General features: G+C 45.1%; 1 protein-coding gene across 2 annotated transcripts in view; it reads left to right on the top strand.

Moving 5' to 3' along the window:
* The window catches only part of STAG3 (STAG3 cohesin complex component), a 61,557-nt gene that overhangs the window by 16,262 nt on the left and 25,637 nt on the right, over positions 1-19,658 (top strand). For both annotated transcript variants that reach the window (XM_075206487.1, XM_075206488.1), the window contains exons 9-19: positions 7,234-7,307; positions 10,021-10,144; positions 10,223-10,321; positions 10,400-10,479; positions 15,447-15,554; positions 15,809-15,908; positions 16,006-16,111; positions 16,680-16,783; positions 17,146-17,238; positions 17,928-18,017; positions 19,396-19,596. In XM_075206487.1, coding sequence (XP_075062588.1) covers positions 7,234-7,307; positions 10,021-10,144; positions 10,223-10,321; positions 10,400-10,479; positions 15,447-15,554; positions 15,809-15,908; positions 16,006-16,111; positions 16,680-16,783; positions 17,146-17,238; positions 17,928-18,017; positions 19,396-19,596 — 1,179 coding nt within the window. The remainder of the gene's footprint in view (positions 1-7,233; positions 7,308-10,020; positions 10,145-10,222; positions 10,322-10,399; positions 10,480-15,446; positions 15,555-15,808; positions 15,909-16,005; positions 16,112-16,679; positions 16,784-17,145; positions 17,239-17,927; positions 18,018-19,395; positions 19,597-19,658) is intronic.

The raw sequence follows: 19,658 nt of genomic DNA, 5'->3' as shown, positions 1-19,658 counted from the left end.
CAGTGTCTGTCTACAAGCAACAAATTCCATATAACTTGTATAACAATACCAAACTTTAGGCATAACTATGGTCACTTTTATTCATTAAGGACACTTAGACACAGGACTTTATGGTTTAATACACGTCTCTGAAGAAATTTTAATTCATAATTCCACATTTCACAATCACGCACTTTAGCAGATGGTCAAATTGTTTGATTGTATCTTAAATTGCGGAGGACTTGTGAGACAGCTAATGCTGGGACTGCTCAGTCAGAGTAAAGTGACTAGGGATCGGGGTTCGCTGTGGTGTGTTCATAGACATAGTTTTGTTTTGTTTTTTTACCCTTAAAGCGGGATCCCACTGTACAATTTCCGTAGCTCAATGAAAATTTATGAAGAAAGACTTGTAATGGTTCTTCCCTATAGAGGTGAACGCAGGTAGCTGTCAGATCGAGCTTGTGTTCCTGCTGGCTAGCACAATGCTGGACCCCCAAATCTCTGCTGGCTAGCACAATGCTGGCCCCAAATCTCTGCTGGCTAGTACAGTGCTCTCCCCCAAATCTCTGCTGGCTAGTACAGTGCAGACCCCCAAATCTCTGCAGGCTAGCACAGTGCTCTCTCCCAAATCTCTGCTGGCTAGTACAGTGCAGACCCCCAAATCTCTGCTGGCTAGCACAATGCTCTCTCCCAAATCTCTGCTGGCTAGCACAATGCTCTCTCCCAAATCTCTGCTGGCTAGCACTGTGCAGACCCCCAAATCTCTGCTGGCAGGCTAGCACAGTGCTGGTACCCAAATCTCTGGTGGCTAGCACAGTGCAGACCCCCAAATCTCTGCTGGCTAGCACAATGCTCTCTCCCAAATCTCTGCTGGCTAGCACAGTGCAGACCCCCAAATCTCTGCTGGCAGGCTAGCACAGTGCTGGTACCCAAATCTCTGGTGGCTAGCACAGTGCTGGTACCCAAATCTCTGGTGGCTAGCACAGTGCTGTCCCCCAAATCTCTGCTGGCTAGCACAGTGCTGTCCCCCAAATCTCTGCTGGCTAGCACAGTGCTGTCCCCCAAATCTCTGCTGGCTAGCACAGTGCTGTCCCCCAAATCTCTGCTGGCTAGCACAGTGCTGGTCCCCCAAATCTCTGCTGGCTAGCACAATGCTGGCCCCCCAAATCTCTGCTGGCTAGCACAATGCTGGCCCCCCAAATCTCTGCTGGCTAGCACAGTGCTGGGCCCCCAAATCTCTGCTGGCTAGCACAGTGCTGGGCCCCCAAATCTCTGCTGGCTAGCACAGTGCTGGGGCCCCCAAATCTCTGCTGGCTAGCACAGTGCAGACCCCCAAATCTCTGCTGGCTAGCACAGTGCTGTCCCCCAAATCTCTGCTGGCTAGCACAGTGCTGTCCCCCCAAATCTCTGCTGGCTAGCACAATGCTGGCCCCCAAATCTCTGCTGGCTAGCACAGTGCTGGGCCCCCAAATCTCTGCTGGCTAGCACAGTGCTGGGCCCCCAAATCTCTGCTGGCTAGCACAGTGCTGTCCGCCAAATCTCTGCTGGCTAGCACAGTGCTGTCCCCCCAAATCTCTGCTGGCTAGCACAGTGCTGTCCCCCAAATCTCTGCTGGCTAGCACAGTGCTGGGCCCCCAAATCTCTGCTGGCTAGCACAGTGCAGACCCCCAAATCTCTGCTGGCTAGCACAGTGCAGACCCCCAAATCTCTGCTGGCTAGCACAGTGCTGACCCCCAAATCTCTGCTGGCTAGCACAGTGCTGACCCCCAAATCTCTGCTGGCTAGCACAGTGCTGACCCCCAAATCTCTGCTGGCTAGCACAGTGCTGTCCCCCAAATCTCTGCTGGCTAGCACAGTGCTGTCCCCCAAATCTCTGCTGGCTAGCACAGTGCTGTCCCCCAAATCTGCTGGCTAGCACAGTGCAGACCCCCAAATCTCTGCTGGCAGGCTAGCACAGTGCTGGTACCCAAATCTCTGCTGGCAGGCTAGCACAGTGCTGGTACCCAAATCTCTGCTGGCAGGCTAGCACAGTGCTGGTACCCAAATCTCTGCTGGCTAGCACAGTGCTGGTACCCAAATCTCTGGTGGCTAGCACAGTGCTGTCCCCCAAATCTCTGGTGGCTAGCACAGTGCTGTCCCCCAAATCTCTGGTGGCTAGCACAGTGCTGTCCCACAAATCTCTGCTGGCTAGCACAATGCTGGCCCCCCAAATCTCTGCTGGCTAGCACAGTGCTGGGCCCCCAAATCTCTGCTGGCTAGCACAGTGCTGGGCCCCCAAATCTCTGCTGGCTAGCACAGTGCTGGGCCCCCAAATCTCTGCTGGCTAGCACAGTGCTGGGCCCCCAAATCTCTGCTGGCTAGCACAGTGCTGGGCCCCCAAATCTCTGCTGGCTAGCACAGTGCTGGGCCCCCAAATCTCTGCTGGCTAGCACAGTGCTGGGGCCCCCAAATCTCTGCTGGCTAGCACAGTGCAGACCCCCAAATCTCTGCTGGCTAGCACAGTGCAGACCCCCAAATCTCTGCTGGCTAGCACAGTGCAGACCCCCAAATCTGGTGGCTAGCACAGTGCTGTCCCCAAATCTCTGCTGGCTAGCACAGTGCTGTCCCCCAAATCTCTGCTGGCTAGCACAGTGCTGTCCCCCAAATCTCTGCTGGCTAGCACAGTGCTGTCCCCAAATCTCTGCTGGCTAGCACAGTGCTGGGCTCCCAAATCAGTGCTGGGCTCCCAAATCTCTGCTGGCTAGCACAGTGCTGGGCTCCCAAATCTCTGCTGGCTAGCACAGTGCTGGGCTCCCAAATCTCTGCTGGCTAGCACAGTGCTGGGCTCCCAAATCTCTGCTGGCTAGCACAGTGCTGGGCCCCCAAATCTCTGCTGGCTAGCACAGTGCTGGGCTCCCAAATCTCTGCTGGCTAGCACAGTGCTGGGCCCCCAAATCTCTGCTGGCTAGCACAGTGCTGGGCTCCCAAATCTCTGCTGGCTAGCACAATGCTGGCCCCTAAATTTCTAATGGATGTCAGAATGCTAATCACAAATCTTTAGTGGCCTCCACAATTCGGACATACCACCCCATTTTTTTGTCCTGGACTCCTAATATGCAGGCTCTCTAGAGGAAGTACAGTAACACAGCCGGTGGCTGCCTTCTTGTACCGGTTGTCACAGCACACGCTGGCCCCTCCCCCAGCAGCGAGCCGCCATACATTATAACAGGGCGGCTCAGAGATGCTGTTCTGCTCTTCAGTCCGTTCTTAGAGAGTAGTTGTAGGCAAGAATCTGAGGCAGCTGCCCCCACCTCAGCAGGGCGATTATACAAGTCTTGTAGAACATGGATAACACATTTCCAGAGCAGCCCCGAAATGCATTTGTCATCCTCTATTGTCATGCTCTATTCCTAAGGACCCCTGAAGACCTGTCTATTCAACCTTCTGCCTGCGCATGTCATTAGGGATGTGTCCTTCCTGTAATGTCTTTTGTTTGACTCCTTACAATGTGGTTGTAAATCTCACATTCTCCTGACTTGTTCTCATTGTCTAAAACTAGTTGTGATTTGTTAACTGTAAAGTTCCCAGAGTTTGCATTTTCTCTATACCAGATCTTATTATATGTTCACTATGTGTTTATGCTTCAAAATACCCATGTTAAGAGACAGTCTGCAGCAACTTGACTGTTTGAATTCAAACATTTTTTTTATCAAAAATATAAAATGAAATGTTATGACTACACTACTGCACTCTGAGACTGTTTCTTGTAGACGATTTATAGTATTGAGATTTGTGGAACACAGACCCACTACAGTTTGAAAAGAAGATTGAGGTCAGAATCCGGCAAGGCAAATGGCTGCAGAAAAGATCTACCAAAGCTCTCTAAAGGGGAAATCAAGTGTAATGGTGCCAGTGGGGAGTAAGCTTTTTGAAGTTTCTCCAAATACTGTGTCCCAAGTACCAATATTACTATATATTAATGAGCTAAATAAATATACTCCTGTTTTATATTCATATCCGATTTGCTTGTTGCTTCTACCCGTGTCTGGTTGGTTTGACACTTTACTGCACATACTGTAGGTACCTATGAAAGATCTAGACCTCTATCTCCTCCAGTGATGGACATCACCAAAGACGACAGGACTTTGTCAGTCTCGGCATACGGTGTCATGAGAAGTCCATATGTGGACCTGTTGTGCCACTGACGATGGGCACTGACTAAATCAGAGGGAGGGAGTCTTAACGGGTACCCAGGTAGATGAACACACGGTTCATGGCCCGTTAGTATCACTATGTGGCTGCTGGCAGACAGTAGATTGGTAGACACAGGATCAGTTGAGTGCTGACCGCTCAGGGGCAATGCCAAGAATACAATCCAATGTCTCTGCGGGCAGCACAAACATGACATAAAGCCAGGAGTCTGTCACGAGTAAATAAGTGGCTACTTTTAGACAATAGGCCAAAAATTTGCTTCCATTTGAATACAGTAAGTCTTCTCTAGAAGGCCCAACATAAAATACTCCAAGATTGTCACTTGTCTATGGTAAGCTATAAGGTCTCGATTTCAATGACAATTGGGCTGTCAACCGTAGTCATCCAGTGCAATGTTCCTCTATTTCTTGGAGAGTCATTTGAGCCATAAAGCACATTTAACGTGGAACCTCAGCACTTAAGGACTCTTAACCAATGAACTGGTAGACTAGCTTAATTCACAAGGGGCCATTGGAAGCAGGGGCTTCAGTATCAGTAGGGTTTGTATCCATCAGACGAGATGACTTGTGTTCTCCACATTGCTTACTATGATTACAGGTTACCAGTTATTCCTTATTCAAAACTGGACACCAAGCTTTCTCAGGTACCAGCCTCTGCTGTACCCCTGTATTTGTTGTGTAATTAATTTCACAGAACTACAATCCATCTGCCTAGCACTGATCCACTAGATGGATCTTCAGTAATCAGACAATGCAGGTCACCTACATCAATCATGAAGGTGGAACCAGCAACTGAACTGCAACCAAGAATGTGTCAAGGATCCTCCGGAATGACATCTACCCAACACTTCAGAAATATTCATACAAAATCTCTGGCTCCTATATCCTACTGAACTCCCATTTTGGGTTACCGATTCTCTGTTCCTAAATTACAGCACTCCTTGAAAATGACATGTCCTCTGATCACACAAATGCCTCTCTCTCCTACCGGTTATAATGTTGCCACATCTTCTAACGGGCATCAGCCAGAGTGGTTGGTCAGTAAACGTTTATCTTTGGACTTATTAAGTTCTAGAATGTCAATTTTGTAACTCCTAATGTGAAACCACTTCCTGTTAGAGTCTGAACCTTTCCTCTAAAATACAGCACTTCCCGCAGGGGACATCTTCTATGTGTTTGATTGCTGCTGGTTATGCTCACTACCACCATCCAGAGCGTCAATGTCCTGTCTCCTAGTGGAGAAGATCCACCTTAGACATAACAGGACTCCAAGGATATGTTTTAAGGGAAACCTTCATAATCACTGACCATAATACATTACATCTTTATTATACATTTGATTTTTTTCATTTACTTTTTATGTTTTCACTGCTTGAACTGTCTCGTGTGAAGTTTACAATGTACATTAATTAGGAGCATTCGCTGGGGTGGGTGGTAAGGACTCCTGTTTCCTTAGTAATATAAAAGGGTTTGTGTAAGATTTGGATGATGAGATATCTGAATGTCTACTTATTGTTTGTGGAGGACTACCTTTGGGTGTATTGTGGGCAATACTGAAGTTGTAGTCATACACTCTGGCTTATGTAATAACATAATGTAGTATTAACACATGCAGAAGATCATTACAAATTGCACCACTGGATTAGATATGTCCCAGTGTCTAGGAACACATGTGAAATGTATTGTTAGTAAATGTATTACCATTGTTCGTGTTTGATATCACTATTGCCAAATAAAAGGGTGTTTGTCCTTTAGCTGTGGAGGACAGATATTGATATTGGGGTTAAGCTCTACCTACGCGATTGGATTCTCTTAATAGAAAGGTCATCTGCTCCTCCAGCTTAGTTCTTCCCACAGCTAGTTTTATAACACAGGAGGATGTTGGGCCACGGTTCTGCCCATTTTTCAAAGCATGTTTTCTAAAGGCAGAATATGAACACGGATAACCAGAGAGTAGCAGAGACATTCCTGTCTCGCTCCATCTGTTGCCCACGCTCTGGTATCTTCCCTGAACTACCTGGGAATGAAACTGATGGACTCGGGAAACTTCTATTAGGGCAGATGAGTTCTTTAGCCTTGTGAATGTTATTTGTGGCTTACCCTCCTAACAGTTTTGGGTCATTATCCAGTAGAGCGCTAAAGGAGACTGCATGCCATTTTTGCAGTGGACTGGTGGCGGATCCCCTTGAAGTGCGGTGCTCACACGCAAGTTCGGGGGCTGAGACTTCCCGAATGTGCTTGTATTAGTACTTAGAAGGGAGGTCCTTTTGTGCATCTCCTCTCCTGAAGTACTCGTGAAACACTCTGTCATTTAGTTACCTACCACTGCTTGTCCGGATCCCCAGAAAGTCTTCACTTTGCGATGAAGTGACCTTCTGGTTCAGTGTGTGTTCGTTTGAGAGACCCACTTGTAGTCTTGGGAAGCTCCACTTCCCGGCAGGTTCACCCTACAAAGACCTTTGGTGACTTTGTGCCCGATGTACTTCGCACAGGTGTGTCTGCATCTTCCTCCTTGTTGCAATTGCCCTTACACTTTGGATAGTATAGCTGTATCTTTGTAGTGAGGTAAAGTGGATCTGTGTTGGATAGTCTAATTCTACACTGTCTGCCAGTCCTGGTGGGGTAGAACACTCTGATACCTCTACTCTGGTTTTCATTGTCCCTTTTATCAGCCTAGTCTAATGGCTATTCAGGTTTCATAGTGCTTGCTAAGCGCGGCCATATGCTCCAGTACCATGGTTTTCCTGTTTTATCGGAGGACATGTATTAAATGATATGAGGACGGTGATTACTTTGTGTCCCTTCTAGACTATTGTGATTCTGTTTTCCTTTCTTTCACTTATATATGTAAATAAACGGGGTTAGGCTGGGTTAATCGGGAGGCATAGACTTTTTCCTCTATGCCCCCTCCTCTAGTGGGTGGAGCTTATGCCCATAGTAATGTCTGTGTCCCCTATTAGATTCAGATAAAATTATTTATTGGTAAAATTTTCACATCTGTTTATACAAGTATTCACACCACTCATATTATGAAGTAATACATATTTTTATCTTCTATACACAGCTTCATTCAAATTTGGAGGAAATGGGTAACATGATGAATGGCTTATTTAAAGGTGTCTTCGTGCATCGTTTTCGGTAAGTTTTGTCTGGCATCTGTGTTCCATTATTCATGTCTGTCCCCATGTTTTTTAAATGTGTACATGATTTGACCTGTTGCTTGGATTCCTTACTGTACCCATGAGTCTTTTCGCACATTTTTTCAGTTTCAGTGATTTTCCCAAAACCTTACATCACACTTTTTGGTTTGTTTTTTTGATGATTGACACAGCACATATTAGGGCTCATTACATTTAGATGAATAATGTGCTCTGAAATGTGACAACCAGCCAGCAATTAGCTTTTGCCTGTCGGGTGCTAGTTAGACAGTGAAAGCCATTGTCTGGTTGCTGTGGTTTCCTGCGGCACGTACCACACACAGACGCGCATGTGATGAGCTGGGCGGAGCTACAGCAATCTGTGACCAATTGCCATGATAACATCAGCACAGAGCATTTCAGCACCTTCGCCATAGGCAATATGTGGCCATTCTGAGCATGTAAACTTTAATAAGAGCACAGAGTAGAAATGTGATTTCCGTCAAACTGGTTCAGAAGATTGTAGTGTTAGAAGGAGTGTAGCTTGTCTAGGAGAACGGGTGTCGTGAAACTACAATCCCCAGCATGCTTTGCCAGTAGAGAGCCAGCTGATAACTGGCGGGGCATGCTGGGATTTGTAGTTTCACATCACCTGAAGAGCCACAGGTTGACCAGGCCTGGGCTACACAAAGGTGTTGTCAGTCATCCTTTCATATGATTTTCATCCTACTCGGTTTTCCTATTAGGGATCTTATGCAAAGAACAGTTACTTCTGGCGAGCCACAGTACTTGGGTGACCATTATTTTACATTACCCTTTGTTCGACAGTGCTGTATTCATTTTAGCACCTCAGTACTCCCTTATGAGTATTTCTACTTTACCATTTCTCTAAGAGAAACTGTATGACATTGGGGTTATATTGGAATATTCCCTCACTGTATTCTGAGGTGGATTATCACAGGTCCTTCCTTTGAATCTCCAGTGCTCATTCTTCCACCGGCCCTGCCTTGTGGGTTCACTGTAGGTGTCACCAGTGATGCAGGACAAAACAGGTATTAAAGCTCCTTCTGTCAACAACAGTGGCAATCCCCAGCCCTCTGGACTTTATCTTGGTTTTGTCCTGCTGTGAGGAGGTTGGGACAGTGGACGGTGTCCTCCAGTACAGTTTATGTAGTCAGGTGTTTTAGCTATTGTTTTTGGGTGAGTATTTCGCAACAGAACTGAACTGATAAATCCCCTCCATACTTCTGCTCATTCTAGTCCTAGAGGTTTACTGTGTTGGCTACAACCTGTACCTCTGTACCTTCTGGTTCTTGAGGTTTTAGGATCCTTGTCTGTGGCTGTTGACCACTTACCTCCTCTTCGTGGAGCTGGAGTTATCTGAGAACCTCACGGGTAGTAGATGGCCCTTAGGCTCCTTCAGCTTTACAGTCCCTCAGGTTTCTTTCCCTGGGGTTAGGCGATTTTCAGTCCTATTGCTTAGAAGTGATGTTTTGGGGTTGCTGTGCCGTATCTGGCACTGGGTGCCTTGAACGTGTGCAGGGGAGCACGGTGGCGTAGTGGTTAGCACTTCTGCCTTACAGCACTGGGGTCATCAGTTCAATTCCCAACCATGGCCTTATCTGTGAGGAGTTTCTATGTTCTCCCCGTGTTTTCGTGGGTTTCCTCTGGGTGCTCTGGTTTCCTCCCACACTCCAAAAATCATACTGGTAGGTTATTTGGCTACCAACAAAATTGACCTTAGTCTGCGTGTCTGTCTCTATCTCCATCTGTCTGTCCGTCTCCGTCTGTAAGCCCCAATGGGGCAGGGACTGATGTGAGTGAGTTCTCTGTACAGCGCTGCACAATTAGTGGCGCTATATAAATAAAATGATGATAATGAGGGTATCATGAAATCTGGAGTTAACCTGGCAGTTTTGGAGCGCAGTGTTGAATGCCGTTTCAGAAAACTGGGTCTCTATAATAGGTCATGGGTCATCCAGCAGGACAATGATACAAAACACACTTCAGAGAACATCCAGGAATGGTTCAAGAAAAGACACTGGACTGTTCTGAAGTGGCCAACAATGAATCCAGATCTACATCCCACAGAACACCTGTGGAGAGATCTGAGATCAGTATTTGGGATAAGACAGCCTCAATAGCTGGGAGACCTGGACAATGATAAGAAATGACATTGACAAAATTATTGACACCCTTAACTTAATATTTGGTAGCACAGTCTTTGGTCAAAATAACTGCAATTAACCATTTCCTATAACCATGGATGATCTTCCTGCTCCTCTTTAGTGGCACCCCCTAAGGGATGGTTCTTATGTAGTCGGAGGTCTATTGACCTTTTTTGTCAACTTGTTCTTCAGAAAGGTCGGTGTCATTACATTCTTTCTTCAACACTATGTGTAAAGTAGCCCCTTCAAACCTGGTAGTAGGGTTAACTATAGAATAGAAGGAACCTACCCTCCTTTATTTTTTAAATAAATTTTTCCTGCCCCCTTAGGATGCAATTTGACCCTAATAGTTATTTTTTTGTCCATTGGCTTTGGAGAAGTGTATTGGTAAGTTAAAAATTCAATCTTCTCACATACACACGTCTTCATCTGTCCTAACTTTCACTCAACGCGTTTCTCCCTTTTGTACTCCAATGTGACCCTCCCAACTTGTCTTTTCTTTTTCACTTGTCTTTAATCCCTGACCCTTTTTCTGTCTACCACTAGGGACATACATTCTGATGTCCGTGCACTCTGCCTTGAAGAACTTGGATTGTGGATAAAAACATACCCAGAGTCCTTCCTGAGTGACAGCTATCTGAAGTATCTCGGGTGGATGCTGCATGACAAGGTGAAGAGAAAGTGTTTGTGAGTCGGTGCAGCATAGTCCGACATGTTAAATGATGAGGAATCTGCTATGTTTCTGCAGCAGGGGCACGTTAGGTTACAGTGTGTACGCAGCCTACAGGAATTGTATGTAGTTCCACAGTGGGCAGCGAAGATGGAGCTTTTCACCAGTAGATTCAAGGTAAGATTTATTTATGTATCCATGTGCGCAGCATGCAAAGTGTTTATATGTATGTGTGACCAGAGTCTCCTTTCTCAGGACAGGATGGTATCGATGGCTCTAGACAAAGAGCATTCAGTGTCTGCCGAAGTGGTAAAACTGATCACTCTTATCTACAAGTGAGTTATGCCACATAAATGAGATGTATTTTTGTAGACATGTTCACTGAAGGGCAACGGGATTTTTTTGCACGTCAAAGGGAGACCGTAAAGGGGGACTATGTTTTCTTATGTGATACAGTGTAGGAATTGTGTCTTCCCCAGACTGGAACTCTAGTAATTCCACAATGTTTCCGACTCGCCTATATTTAGACCGCTTAATGGCTTAAATGAACACCGATGCAGGTAATTGATCCCAGTATCCCAGTAATGGCTCCCAATTTGACCGGTTACTGTTCCTAAAAGCCACTGGGATGGAAAATTGCAGATAACTTAAACCTATTTAATCTTATAATCCAGGCGTTCGAAAAGAATTCAGGATAACAGTGGAAGGATTCTTAAAATATGTAGAACATATGTAGCACAGATTATATATTAACTGTATTTTAAATATACATTGCATATTCTAATTGACTTTATTTTTAAACCTATATTGTATTCATGGTTTTTGGTTTTATTTGAATAAGGGTTATTTATGAACAGCACAATCTGCTAACCTAATAACTCGTAATACCTTTACGAACGCAAGTGCGCCTAATTGTCCTCCGAAAGCATTTCGGGGTGTGAGCTCGTATCACGTTCTATGGGGACACCCCTATTAAAGCAATCTGATCCATAAAGCACAAAAGGACTCCTAACTGCACCCCTCTCAGTTCCCCCCATTTATCTCATTTAAATAGTCCCGTCCCCAAGAAAATCTTTTTTCTGCCCACCAGTACAATAGTCGAAGCACTGGTGCTTCTAATACACACTTGGAAAGACTCCTACTGTTGATCCCTTGCAGTTGCTGTCTTCTCTGGTAGAAAATCCATGTGGTTCCCTGTAATAGTAGGCTCACTTCCACGACCCTTGGGTGGTATTTATTAACAGATCTGTCACAGCACCACAAAGGCCCTTTGTACTCCTAGGGGGGTATTCAATTGTTAGCGAGACCGCTAAAATACTCGCGCTCCAAAAATATTACCGTTAATACTGTAATATCTCACTGAATTTCAGCTCGCTACTCCAGCGAGTAAATTACCGTATTAACGGTATTTACGCGCAATATTACCGTATTAACGGTAATTTTTTTCGAGCGCTCGTTTTTCGTCTATCACGCTGTCAATTGAATACCCCCCCTAGTGTTATTTCTAGTTACACACTCAACTGTGACATGAGATTTTAGGGACACATCTGAAAATGCTTTTGTGCATCTGAATCAAATTTTACTGTCACAGCACAGTCTGATCAAGCTAAAAAGCTCAATTATCTCATCATTTCTGTATGTTACCTTCTGGCTGATCGTAAGGGACTGATTACTAATCAATAAGCCATCTGTTCAGCAGCTACTCATCTGTTTACGGCATTGTCAACAGCCCTCAACGTGTAAACACTATAACTGCAGAAGTGCCACCCAAGGATAATCTAAGAATAGAGATTCTTCCTAAAAATGTATAGGTTCCCAAACCTATGTTATCAGTCTCAAACAACATAACACTTAGGCACAAGTCTATTCCCCTAAAGGTTTAAAAGAGACGACTGCTGTAACGGTTTATTGTGAAAATCCTTTGAAATGCGTAAAACACTAAGGGGTATATTTACTAAACTGCGGGTTTGAAAAAGTGGAGATGTTGCCTATAGCAACCAAAAACAGACATAGTCCTCTGCACTCACCATGCACAGACTGGGGTGCAAGAGGGGGTTGCCCATATTATATAGACAAAAAAACAGGGATACTCTGCACTCTCCAAACACATAATTAATGCTGTAATAAGTACTGTTCTATATTTAAAACAGGGAATGTTAGTTCCACATATTGCAATATATGTTAAGCTGACCAACTCACGCCAAAGTCTTCCCAATCTGGTCAGTCCTAACATGATCAAATGCTATGCTTTTTTATCTGGGCTTAAGGCTTACCTGCACACAGCTTTTAAAGGCAAGTCTTTCCCAAGCACTAGCAGCCATGGCGTGAGTTGGTCAGCTTAACATATATTGCAATATGTGGAACTAACATTCCCTGTTTTAAATATAAAACAGTACTTATTACAGCATATAGCAACCAATCAGATTCTAGTTATTTATTTAGTACATTCTACAAAATGACAGCTAGAAGCTGATTAGTTGCTATAGGTAACATCTCCACTTTTTCAAACCCGCAGTTTAGTAAATCTAGCCCTAAGATTAAATATAATAAAAACAAAGCATACGTGGCTGGATCACTTATAAGTAACTTATTTGTGGCTGGATCACGTAGAAATAACTTATTGTAGATATTTATTTTAATTAGGGGTGCATGCACTGCTGTATATCATTGCAAATGTACTGGGGTTTTTTTTATATTGTGTTGTACTTCTGTATATGAAATGTGTTTATTTCTGAGACAATGCCAGGGGAGGAAATTGGCCCAGTGTATCAGATGTAATATCTCAGTCTTTGCAGAGTCATCTAGGATCAGGGGCCAGTGTTACTCCCTTCTAACGTGTGTCCAAATATGAATAAAAGAAGCACTGTCTTACCATGTAATGTATCATCATACCTTCTGTAACCCTTGGAAACATCTTTAGTACCACAGACTGGCGTGTAACTGTCCTTATTAGGACTACATGAGCTTATAAATCATCACTGCTTCAAGATCCTGCTTTGAGGACTACTTAGCTGTGCTGTAATTCCTGTGACCAATCTAACCCATTATCGGATTTTCTGAGGTTGGAACCCTGCATCCAGTACCAACGCTCTGCGCGCTACCTGCAGCTCTGGCCAGTGTGATAGGCCAGGGGGAACCATCCACAGCAACCCTGATCTGAAGGCAAGAGGTCAGGTGTACCAGCAAGGGGGTTCCTTAGCAGCGAGAGTTACCCAGAAGGAAGCGGTCCTAGGTGCTGGTGAAGTAGCCTAGTGGTGACAGCAGCAAAAGCCCCTTCTACTGTGGTTAGAGGGTGCATTTTGTATAAAGAAAAGGGGACGCCGGCAAGGCAAGCCCAACCGGTCCCCAGCAACACACGGACAGGGTGGCATAGGAGCTCCATCTTGTCAGCATATGGAAAAACTTTTATTACCTCAAATATACATTGTATTTGTGCCAGTCTTCGGTCAGTATATGAGCACTTTCGATAGATGGTGTTTAAGATCTGTGGATCCGCTAAGTGATGTAAAAAGTATCTTAAGTCTGATTGTTAGCAGCCCTATAGAGTCCCTGTAGACCTTTTGTGTGAGGCTGGGTTCACCCCTCTTTGAGTCCAGGGCTACGGTTACTTATTATTTCTCAGCTGTAGATTTTGTGTTGCTTATGCTACTAGCCTTTTTGACAGTGTTATACTGGGTGTTTTGGTGTGTGTATAAAATCATTCTTTTGAAACTTCCATATGATCAAGTCTTGTCTAAAACCTGGTAAATATGTAATGTAACTAGCCCTAAAAAGCCAATACAGTTTGTAATTCTGTAACATCACTTGGAAGCAAATTAGATTTGCACAGTTTTATTTTATAATCACCGCATTTGTTTTACTTTTACATGGAGACACCTCTTGGGTGATCAGCAAAGCTCAGATCGCTGCATCATTGGTGTAAAAAAAAAAATTCCCAGACCTTGTAAACATCAAATGTTTCTTCTGTGATGCTTTGCCAATATCCACCTAACCAGTGTATCGAGAGCCTTATGCCTGGCATATAGAAATAAAGGTTAAGCCCATCTGGCAACCTTCTCACCCAGTACTGTGTTCCAATATTTTTAAATATTGCTGGGTGGCTTCTGTAAGTATCGCTAGTTTCTCCGACATATCCCCTAAAAGAGCTATCTTCATCTGGGCTTATCAAGGCACCCAGTTATCTGGAGGCACCCGGGGAAGTTGCACCAACCACTGGCTAAAGACTTTGTTGTCGACCATGTTGCAGAGCTACTTTTCAGGGATAGACATAGACTTAAGTGAGTTATCTTTTATGGCCCAGCAAATGGGTACCAATTGTTCTTCTCCAGCTTTTGCCAGACTTCCCAGAGTCTCTCTATGCAGGGTTCCTGCTGCAATCCCAGGATTTGGGAGAGGCAGTCTGGCAGCTCTCCATGACGTAGGTACTCAATCCAGCTGGGATTTTTTTTATCTGAAACTAGCACCAACGTGGAACAGGACCAGACTTAAAAGAGGGAGCTCGGCCATCCGGTTCCTGTTCTACCTTCTACTTTGGACAGCTGGCAAGGGGTTACAGCTGCTATTGGACTGGTCCAGGATCGTGTTGAGATTAGGATCTGCTGAGACTTTGCTACTTTGTGGACCTGTAAGAGCAGGAGGACATTGGGCTTGGTTCTTGCCTTGCTGGCAGATGAGGAACAGTGACTACAGTCTCTTTAGGGTAAGGTAGTCTAGTAAGCCTCACTGTGCGGCGAACCCCCTGGTTGTTATTTACTGCACCCCTTTTCTCTGTGATTTGTAAATACAGATTTATTTATTTTTATATAAAATAAAGGTGCAATTGTATCTTTCCAGTCGTTTCGCCTAAGTGATTCCAAACTCACAGTGATACGAGGTACCCTTGGTTAGAACATAAGGCTGCCTCAGGCAGACCAGGTAGAACGAGTGGGCGAAAATAGCTAAACGTAAGCCCAGTGTCCTCATATTGGGCACCTGCAGGGATAGTGGGTTTCTACTCTCTACTACGGGACTGAAATGATTATTATCTGCCTGTTCTCCCTGTGATCTTTACATGTTTTTCAGTAAATGTGTCATTCCAAACCGTTCTACATATTACAGAGTGCCAGGCATATACTACTCTGTGTGAAGAACGGAGTATTGTACCAGCCTGAATGTAGTTAAATTAGATAGCCTTTATTTAGTTTTTTGTATTGCACAGATTTTAATGGACTTTATTATAGCATGTTCTGTGCCGTAACTGGGCTATAAATACTATGATGATGTTTTCTATAGTAAATGCTATTTCTGTCTGTATTTTCTGCAGGAACTTGGAAAATGTTTTGACCAGAGAGGCCTATGAGATTGTGGATTCCTTGGTATACACAACAAACCGAGCGGTAGCAGCTGCAGCCGGAGCCTTTCTGTACCATAGGTTCATCTATGTGTTTTTCTCACTTTTTATATTTTGTCAGTGAACTTGAGACTTGCAAGAAAGGGAAATTACCTGAATACTTTTGCCCGTGTCACACTGTGGAGAGAATGATCGAGCATTCCGTCCTTTGTGTCATGTTGTTGCACTCTGCGATATGAGGGATGACATTTTGATGTCATCCCTTTGATGTCATTTTGCGTCCACATTACTAGCTTCATTAATGAACTTGTGTGCAATTGTCTTTTTGATATCAGGTTATTGCGCAGTGAGGATGCTGAGCATAGTCCAAGGACTGGTCGTAGGTCCCGTTCAGCGATCTATCACAAATTGGTTTCTTTCTTTATCTCGAGTGAGGTGAGTTGGGAGTATTAACATTTTACATTACATATCTGCAATTGCTTCTTTTGCTGTTTTTGGGGTTCGGCTCACCTCTTCCATTTTCCTCCTCCAGCTCCATGAACATGCCGCCTATCTGGTGGACAGTCTGTGGGACGTGGCGGGGAATCTGTTTAAGGACTGGGAGTGTCAGACTGATCTACTGCTGAAGAAGGAGGCTGGTAAGTTCAATCTGGGTGATGGAATTGGTGACCTAACCATTACGTGTGCTCATTGTGGGCCTGATTCATTAAGGCATGCAAAACCAACGTATTGTGCGGTTTTTTTTTTTAAAAAAAAGAACGCACATAATTTGCGCATACGCACATCCGTATTCAACTACAAGCGAATCTGAAGAGACATTTCTTGTTGAATACGGGTCTAGGTATACTCTGCTCTGGCAGATACAACACACTGTTGGATGCGTACAAAACATATGTGGATATAAAGTCCCACCAGAACGCACAGAAAGGAAAACAAAAAGTATCCAGTTAATGTCACCTTTTAATAATATAGTCATTAATAAGAAATCATTAAAAAAAAAAAAAAAAAAATTATCATGATGTTACTGTTGTCTACTGGACGTAAGATACATTTTACTTTTGCTTTTGATTGCAAACACATGTTCTATGTGACCGTCTTCAGGTCACAGAACTCCACAATCGCCTACGAAAATTGGATCCAGTAGTGAGTAAGAAGTCCACCCCCTTGTGCTTAGTACATTTTAAAATGATGTTTTCTAATCCTTAGGTTTGGATGACCAGGAGGAGAGCGCAGTGATTGAGATCATGGTCTCTAACATAAGACAGGCAGCAGAAGGGACTTCTCCTGTCGGTCGAGTGCCTGCAAAGAAGGTGTGATAGACATTGGTAAAAATATCATGCATCGTTTAGAATGTTGAGTGAATCCAACTAGAAGGAGTAATTTTGCTCCTTGGCAAAACCATTTTGTGCTGCAGGAGGGGCATATTTAAAAATGTGAGGACAGGTTTAGAGTTGGGGGGAGAACATCAACCTTAAATCGCAGTCCAACAATAAAGCAGACCATTGCTTGTGTGCAGCCAGAATTTACTTGCATGCAAAACAAATTACACTCCTTGTATCGCAACATGGTACGTCCAAGTGCAAATATGCATCCTTTAGCTGGACTTCCTCCAAACTCTAAATGAAGCCAATTCTGTTAATATTCTTTCATTAATTCGAGTCATCTCTTGTAGATCCAGTCTCTGAAGGATAGGAAAGCCCACTCAGAGGATAAATTCAGACTGAGCCGACATATGATTATAACTCTACCCCATCTTTTGTCTAAGGTACCTCAGGCAAACCCTCCTTTGAGATATTCCTTAAGGTGTCCTTAGACAGGGCAATTCAGCCACTCGGCCTGACTGTATACAAGACCAACTATTTGGCATACTCGGACGAATACCACCAACACGGTTTGTTGTCAACATCCGAATGGATTTAGCAGCCACTGTGATCAATATCTGAATATTCAGTGTTCAGATGTTGATCGAGATATACAATTTGGGCACATTCGTGCTTCAATTTGTGGTCAATTAGATCTAGAATGACCTGTTTGACTGGCAATCTTGCAGCAGGTATGGCCACCAGTCTTCATCTTCTGCAGGTCAGTGCTGTGGACTAGGTCTTCAATGAAGTTTATTGTTAATTGACTAAGCCCAATATTCAAACTGACAGGCCCTTTAATCTGCCTTTAGACTTACGTCAAATATTGATACTCTGTCCGTGCTACTACTTGTCATTGCTTTCTGTATTGTCTGAAGACTACTGTTATATGTCTGTAGATCCGCTATGCATTAATGCAGCTGATGGTTCATTCAGAATATCAATATAAAGGTGAATGGTGAAATACAGATGTTTAGTTCATCCTTCCTTTCCACCATGTGTGTTTGTGTGGTCTTCAAGTGGCTTTATGAAAAATATTATTGGTCATTTTGTTTTCAAAAAACACCTATCCCTTTTTTATGTTTTATTTTAGTTTTCAGCTGATGCAGACAAAGTTGCAGTTCTACTGAAGGTGGTCGGGCACCTAGAATTGGAGATTTACTGCACAGAGAGGCTGGAAAAGGTGAGGATTATAGAGGCGAGGACACGGTGAGGGTTATAGAGGCGGGGACACGGTGAGGGTTATAGAGGCGAGGACACGGTGAGGGTTATAGAGGCGGGGACACGGTGAGGGTTATAGAGGCGGGGACACGGTGAGGGTTATAGAGGCGGGGACACGGTGAGTGTTATAGAGGCGGGGACACGGTGAGGGTTATAGAGGCGGGGACACGGTGAGGGTTATAGAGGCGGGGACACGGTGAGGGTTATAGAGGCGGGGACACGGTGAGGGTTATAGAGGCGGGGACACGGTGAGGGTTATAGGGGCGGGGTCACGGTGAGGGTTATAGGGGCGGGGTCACGGTGAGGATTATAGGGGCGGGGACACGGTGAGGATTATAGAGGCGGGGACACGGTGAGGATTATAGAGGCGGGGACACGGTGAGGATTATAGAGGCTGGGACACGGTGAGGGTTAAGAGAGGCGGGGACACGGTGAGGGTTAAGAGAGGCGGGGACACGGTGAGGGTTAAGAGAGGCGGGGATACGGCGAGGGTTAGGGAGGCTGGAAAAGGTGAGGGTTATAGAGGTGGGGATACGGTGAGGGTTATAGAGGCGGGGATACGGTGAGGGTTATAGAGGCGAGCATACGGTGAGGGTTATAGAGGCGAGCATACGGTGAGGATTAGAGAGGCGGGGATACGGTGAGGGTTAGAGAGGCGGGGACACGGTGAGGATTATAGAGGCGGGGACACGGTGAGGATTATAGAGGCGGGGACACGGTGAGGGTTAGAGAGGCGGGGACACGGTGAGGGTTAGAGAGGCGGGGATACGGTGAGGTTAGAGAGGCGGGGATACGGTGAGGTTAGAGAGGCGGGGATACGGTGAGGGTTAGAGAGGCGGGGATACGGTGAGGGTTAGAGAGGCGGGGACACGGTGAGGATTATAGAGGCGGGGACACGGTGAGGGTTAGAGAGGCGGGGACACGGTGAGGGTTAGAGAGGCGGGGACACGGTGAGGGTTAAGAGAGGCGGGGATACGGCGAGGGTTAGAGAGGCTGGGAAAGGTGAGGGTTAGGGAGGCTGGAAAAGGTGAGGATTATAGAGGCGGGGACATGGTGAGGATTAAGAGAGGCGGGGACATGGTGAGGGTTAAGAGAGGCGGGGACATGGTGAGGGTTAAGAGAGGCGGGGACACGGTGAGGGTTAAGAGAGGCGGGGACACGGTGAGGATTATAGAGGCGGGGACACGGTGAGGATTATAGAGGCGCGGGGACACGGTGAGGATTATAGAGGCGTAAAAGGAAGGAAGTTAATGGGAGTAGCATGTGTAGCACATGTTTTATGTGAATATACTACAGACACTATAATAATTTTGATAATCATTGTCTCTTTGCCTTACTAGCATTTAGATCTCCTCCTGACCCAAGTAAGTGACATCATAGAGAAACACACAGAGCCCGCCGTGCTGGAGGTCTGCTCCCGGGCTTTGTACCTCCTGTGTGACCGCAGGCTGACCTTGTACAAGAGAACAGACATTGTCCTCAGCCATTTAGTTGACAGGCTCACTGATCTCTTCATGAATCACCACCCAGACATCATGCAGGTATCTTCCAGACTTGCAGGCACTAATTACAGTTAATTCACTTTGATATTTTAAAGATAGCA

This window comes from Mixophyes fleayi, chromosome 4 (assembly GCF_038048845.1).
Source record: "Mixophyes fleayi isolate aMixFle1 chromosome 4, aMixFle1.hap1, whole genome shotgun sequence".
Taxonomy (NCBI): Eukaryota; Metazoa; Chordata; class Amphibia; order Anura; family Limnodynastidae; genus Mixophyes; species Mixophyes fleayi.
The sequence above is the reverse complement of the archived record's forward strand: the minus strand, read 5'-3'. Positions and strand labels throughout refer to the sequence as shown.